The sequence below is a fragment of the Macadamia integrifolia genome, chromosome 10 (genome assembly GCF_013358625.1).
Source record: "Macadamia integrifolia cultivar HAES 741 chromosome 10, SCU_Mint_v3, whole genome shotgun sequence".
In the NCBI taxonomy this organism is placed as follows: Eukaryota; Viridiplantae; Streptophyta; class Magnoliopsida; order Proteales; family Proteaceae; genus Macadamia; species Macadamia integrifolia.
Genome location: NC_056566.1, coordinates 24,496,411 through 24,502,235, shown reverse-complemented (window position 1 = coordinate 24,502,235; position 5,825 = coordinate 24,496,411). Strand labels below are relative to the sequence as shown.

Below are 5,825 nucleotides of genomic sequence, written 5' to 3'. Positions count from 1 at the left end.
TCCGACAGATCCATTAATTATTAATTAATTAAATTTCTGTGACGGTGGAGATTATTGGGCCGGGGGCCGGGCCGGCCGTTTAAGGCCCAAACTTGAGTTCGGGTTGTGGCAGGTAGGGGTGTCAATCGGTCGGTTCATGTCGGGCCTGTCTCTGTCGGGATCGGGTTTGGCCAATTGGAAGCCTTGCATCGCAAACGTCCGTTTAAGTAAACGGGCCTAACTTTGGGGGGCGTGGACTCATGGTACGATTTATAATCGAGCCTGTCTATATCGGGCTTCCTTAAATAGGTCTTAACGGGGGATTATGACCTTTACAACTTACAAAATAAAGCTTAATTAAATCAAATCCTATTACAAAGCAAAGTTAAGAAAGCTTAATGTGTTTCTTACTAGTAGTGGACAAATAGGAATTTTATATAGTATTAAAGTGGGTCGGGTTGGGTCGGGCTACAATGAGTTGGTTCAAACTGGACATATAAACGTATCAGTTCGGTCATGCGCTCGACGGGCTAGCTACTTGCACCGTGAACACCTATTTAATAAACGTGTCGGGCTTGAGGTGGGGCCGTAAATGTATTGGACTTGGTGGGGCCTATCGGTGCAGGCTCAGAATTGATACCCTAGAATCAAAAGCTAGCATCCATCAGTAGGTCCGATCTAAACTGATCGACTGTAGCCGAGATTGACCTGACCAATTGTAAAGGTATTGGGGTTAGGCACCAAAGGATTACAAACCCCATGCTTTCATGGTGCAAGGTAGTAGTCTGACTGGGATTGATCGAAAACTAGATCGAAAGACCCACTTTCTTAATTTGTTCAAATTAAATGAATAATTTAGGGCGAAAGAACCCTTCTAGTTAACGCAAGAAACACCAGACCAATAGACCAATGAGTTTGAACCTGTTTAAAGACTGTCTAAATATGGACTAGTAAATAATCAATCAAATAAAAGTATGTCCATGCCTTGGCCTACAAGGTCCAATTACCTAAATAGACATTAACTATACAAGTCTTTAAGGTGGTGAAAACCATTTGGCCCGACAAAACCGACTAGGATTGACCGGTTGACACCCCTTAGGGCAAGTATACATACCTTGGCCTAGCCTGTATTTAAGAAATTATAGCTTTGGAAGAAGGATTGGACTTTTTCTTTTCTTTTTTATTATTTTTTTAATTAATCAAATCCCACACAGGAGTAAGCAACCAAATATGACCTTAAATAGAATTGAATGGCAAAGCAGGTTTCAATATCATAACGATTGGACTTTGGACAAACTGTTCTTCAATTGATTTGTAATTTGGAAATAGGAGTACCTCAAGGGGGGCACCTGATGGAGTATCATACAGGAAGGATATGGAGGTCATTTCAAAAAGCGGAAAAGAGATAAAGAGCGCTAGCTTAGGGTATACCGGTGGCATACCCAGCCTTTTCCCATTAAAAAATAAATAAATAAATAAAAGGATTCAACATTTTCATGAACAGCCTTCAAAAGTCGACGTACTCTCGAATTTGCAACCCACTTATGGGCTATATAGATCTATTCTCTACTCAAACCCCTTAATCAAGATACGTACATCAAAAAGAAGATGGAAGAGCTCCCAGGGCCAAGCTTTCACATTCCTTCTTACTAGCCAATCTACCACTTCTTGCCAGTCCATCCAGACTGCAGCATGCGGCCACCCCTGATAATTTGCTCCTTGCAGTACCTGATAAACCCCTTGAACCTCTGATCCTTGCGAATTCCCTACAAAATCATTGTTAACATACGCTGCAGTAAACTGAGAGTTAACTAATAACAGAGACGCCCATCCAGCAGCTCCATTAGACCAGTCATAACTGCCATCAGCAATAACAAGGTATTGAATCCTGCGATATTTAGCAGTACTCATTTATGTCCCACACACCCATAGGCTGAGAGATGCAGATAAATCTTGGACTGCACCCGCCAGTTCGGGAGCTGTCCCTGTACTCACTCTACAGTAGACCTCTGCTCAGCTTCGTGTGGGTTTCAAGCAAACATGGTCTCCCCACCTTTTTTGGGCATCACACTGGATAGAACCATCAAAAGAAGAGATATCCGTAGGCAAGCAATCGGCCGAACAATTCCCTCTAAAGTGACTATTCTCATACATAATCTGGCACCATTTTCTGACAGTACAGGCTCAATTGTTTACAGTAACTACTATATTTCTCTAGAATCAATTATTCAATAAATTGTTCAATTGTTATTCTATTATTGACAATCACACTGGATAGAACCATCAAAAGAAGAGATATCCGTACGCAAGCAATCGGCCGAACAATTCCCTCTAAAGTGACTATTCTCATACATAATCTGGCACCATTTTCTGACAGTACAGGCTCAATTGTTTACAGTAACTACTCTATTTCTCTATAATCAATATTCAATAAATTGTTCAATTGTTATTCTATTATTGACAATCAATCAATGAATCAATTCCATTTTTGGTCATAATCTCATATCCTTCCTCCATTTGCTGACATAATTGCCATAAAACCTCGTAAACCAATCCAATCTGTGGATGATTCTTATCACCCGCAACAAAGGAATGCATACTATTGTAAATCTCAATCCAACTACAACCAATTACCTTTTGAGCTCCTGTTGCATCCATAACTTCCCTAATTTCCGATGCATCATTCCACTCTCCAATGGCTGTATATGCATTGGCAAGAAGCACATAATTTGAAGAATTCTCAGGTTCATCCACATAAAGGCGCTCTGCAACTCGCCTAGCCATCTTTGTGTTCCCATGTAATCTGCAAGCTCCAAGCAATGCACCCCATATCACAGAATCAGCCTTGAAGGGCAAGGCCAGAATAAGAGATTCAGCCTCTTCTAACAGTCCAGCCCGTGCCAATATATCAACCATACATGTATAATGCTCTGCTGTGGGCTTGATTGAATATCTTTGAATCATGTCATTGAAATAGAAACGACCTTCATTCACCAAACCATTGTGGCTACATGCACTTAAAACACCAATGAAAGTGATATGGTTTGGAACAACGGCTATTGACCTGGATTGCACCATCTCATGAAATAGATATAAAGCTTTCATACCTTCACCATTCTGTGCATATCCACATATCATTCCATTCCACGAAACGATATCTGTTTCAGGCATGCTTCGAAAGATCTTCAATGAATCATCCATCTCCCCACACTTCAAATACATATTTACAATTGCACTTCCCACAACCACATCTGTATCCAAACCAAACATTATAGCAAGGCCATGAAATTTTCGTCCCCTTTCAAATGCATTAGCACTTGCACAAGCACTAAGGATGCCACCAAAGGTGAAAGAATTTGGCTTCACACCAGCCAACCGCATCTGATAAAATAATGGCATCACGTCCTCCTCATGTCCACTTTGTGAGAGCCCAACAATCATCGCAGTCCAAGCAACCACATCTTGCACAGTCATCTCCTCGAATAGCCCGGCAGCGGAAGCAACAAGTCCACACTTAGAGTACAAGTTCACCAATGAATTGTTAGTGAAGCGATCAGAACCAAACCCAGATCGAATAATCAATGAATGCACCTGCCTTGCTTCAAAAACTCGCAAGTGAGATGCACATTCATTCAAAACTATCGCATAAGTGAACTCATCAGCTTGAACCCCTTCTCTAATAAGTTGTTGAAACATCTTTAAACTAATCTCACCCATTCCAAGTTTAGAATAACTGAAAAGAAGAGCATTCCATGAGACCAAATCTCTATTAGGCATTTCATCAAACACTTTCTTTGCATTCACCATTTCCCCCGCATCAGCATACATTCTGTGAAGATTAGTGCCAACAAAAATATCAAAATACCAACCAACCTTAACAATCTCAGCATGAATTTGCCGCCCAATGCCCACATCACAACATGGGATTACAATCGTAAAAGTGAAATCATCAGGCCTAGTGTAGCTACAGCGCATTTGGACGAAATGGGTCATGGCTTCCTCAGTTCTCTGGTTTTGGATACAACCAGAGATGATGATATTCCATGATCTAGAGTCAGGTTGGGGTGTTGCGGAGAAGAGTTTGAAGGCTTCATCGATTCGCTGAGATTTGATGTAACCTGATAAGACGGTGTTGTAAGAAACGGAGTTGGGTTGAGGCATGAGGTGAAGAAGCTTGTTTGCCTCAGAGAGAGCGCCGGATTCAGAGTAGGCTTGGAGGAGAAGGTTGCAACGGTAGACATGGTTTTGGAGACCTGCTTTCAGGAGTGATGCATGGAATGCTTGAGCTTTGAGCATGTAGAGTAAAAAAATCCTGCAACCCAACCAGAAATAACTGTAAACCTCGAGTTTTCAGGAGCTTCGAGCATGGAGAGTCTCAAGATTTACACCAACTGACCAAAAGTTATCAAGCTGGGCTGGGCTGGGCGGGGCTGGGCGGGGCCTTCTGAATCGTCCAGCTTTGAAAGATCAAAATCAGTGGAGAATTGGCCGAATCAATTTGAACTCAAGTCACTCAACCGATTTCTATGTAGGCTGAGTTTGACCTAATTATACCTTTTCTCACTGAGTCCGTCCGATTCAACTTATTTGTGGAATGATTTGAATCAAAACTTCTAGTTTTTAAACCTTTGATTTTATCATCTTTTACTAATAGAGGTGGAAGGGGAAGGAGGAACTATCTCCACTCCAATTGTCTAGCTAGTTCCAAGCCAAAGATTTCATTTCATTGGCTTCAAATGTTTTTAAATGAAATCTTTAGGGCCTCGAGTAATAAAGAGTTGGAAATAACTAAAAAAAAAAATGATAAAGAAAAATTGAAGTTGTGAAATCCTTTGTGAAGTGAGATTTTATTATACCAAAATTTTACCAGCATGTATATTTTAAATCATTTATAATATCTGTAAACCTTGTATGAATCTTCTGTAAGCCGTTAAAATGTAAAGTAATCAGGCTTGATTGAGTAGTGTTTTGGTATTCGGATTAATTAAAAACTAACACCAACTAGGAACCAAACAATCACATTATTAATTTATATCGGTTCCAAGGTTTTGGAACTAATTAAATTTGTCAATCACAAGTTAGTGGGTCAAGCAAGGTTGTTCGAGCTTTCCGTTTCTTCTATCCAAGGGAGGAAGAGAAGTTGACTCAGCCTGTTCTAATTGACCCGGTCAAGACTCCGACTATCTAATATAGACTCTTAGCGACGGTAAGATAAACCCTGACCAACCAGAACCATTCCATTCTACACGCAAAACAAAAAAACAAAAAAACAAAAAAACAAAACAAAAGACAAACAATCGTTTTACACGCAGTACAAATTGGCTATCAATGGGCTTTTGGGCCCAACATGCCCACATGGTAGTCTGAGTGGTCCACTCTACCTAACAGAGAACAAAGCATCGTTTATTAATCACATCACTTGTCTTTACTTCGCGGATTTAGCTCAGCTTTGGTGTTCGATCGATCAAGCCCATCATAGTATATGGGACCTGCAATGGGCCTACTTATGTTGTTGTTTGATTTGATAGAACTAAGGCCCAGTAATAGTTTTGGGCCTCCAATCAGGGTATAGGTGGGGGTATTTAATTGGTTCAGTTTCGATTAATCGGTTTGGTTCTGATTCGGTTCAAAGTGTAGAGAATAGAAATGGTAGTCCAATCCAGCAATTGTTGCTCTTAAGTCTAGAAATAGTGGTCAGATGAAAAAAATAAAAAGAAAAAAAAGGTATGTCCACTTGCTCAAACTCAGATCTAACTCCTTTTCAATGACCACCCAAGGGTTGGGAGGGATGGGACATGTATCCCAACACCTACCAACGCTTCAATTCCTCGTAACCCTTGAATGAG

The 5,825-nt window shown here is 40.6% G+C and overlaps 1 protein-coding gene across 1 annotated transcript; it reads right to left on the bottom strand.

The window, feature by feature from the left end:
* Nucleotides 1-2,433: 2,433 nt before the first annotated feature.
* On the bottom strand, nucleotides 2,434-4,275 carry LOC122092311 (pentatricopeptide repeat-containing protein At2g13600-like). The gene has a single exon (XM_042662633.1). It carries the CDS (start codon nucleotides 4,273-4,275, stop codon nucleotides 2,434-2,436), a length of 1,842 nt encoding a protein of 613 aa, XP_042518567.1.
* Nucleotides 4,276-5,825: the final 1,550 nt, after the last annotated feature.

What these genes read in the sequence shown, in the direction of transcription:
- LOC122092311 (XM_042662633.1), bottom strand. Translation starts at nt 4,275, where the DNA reads ATGCTCAAAGCTCAAGCATTCCATGCATCACTCCTGAAAGCAGGTCTC.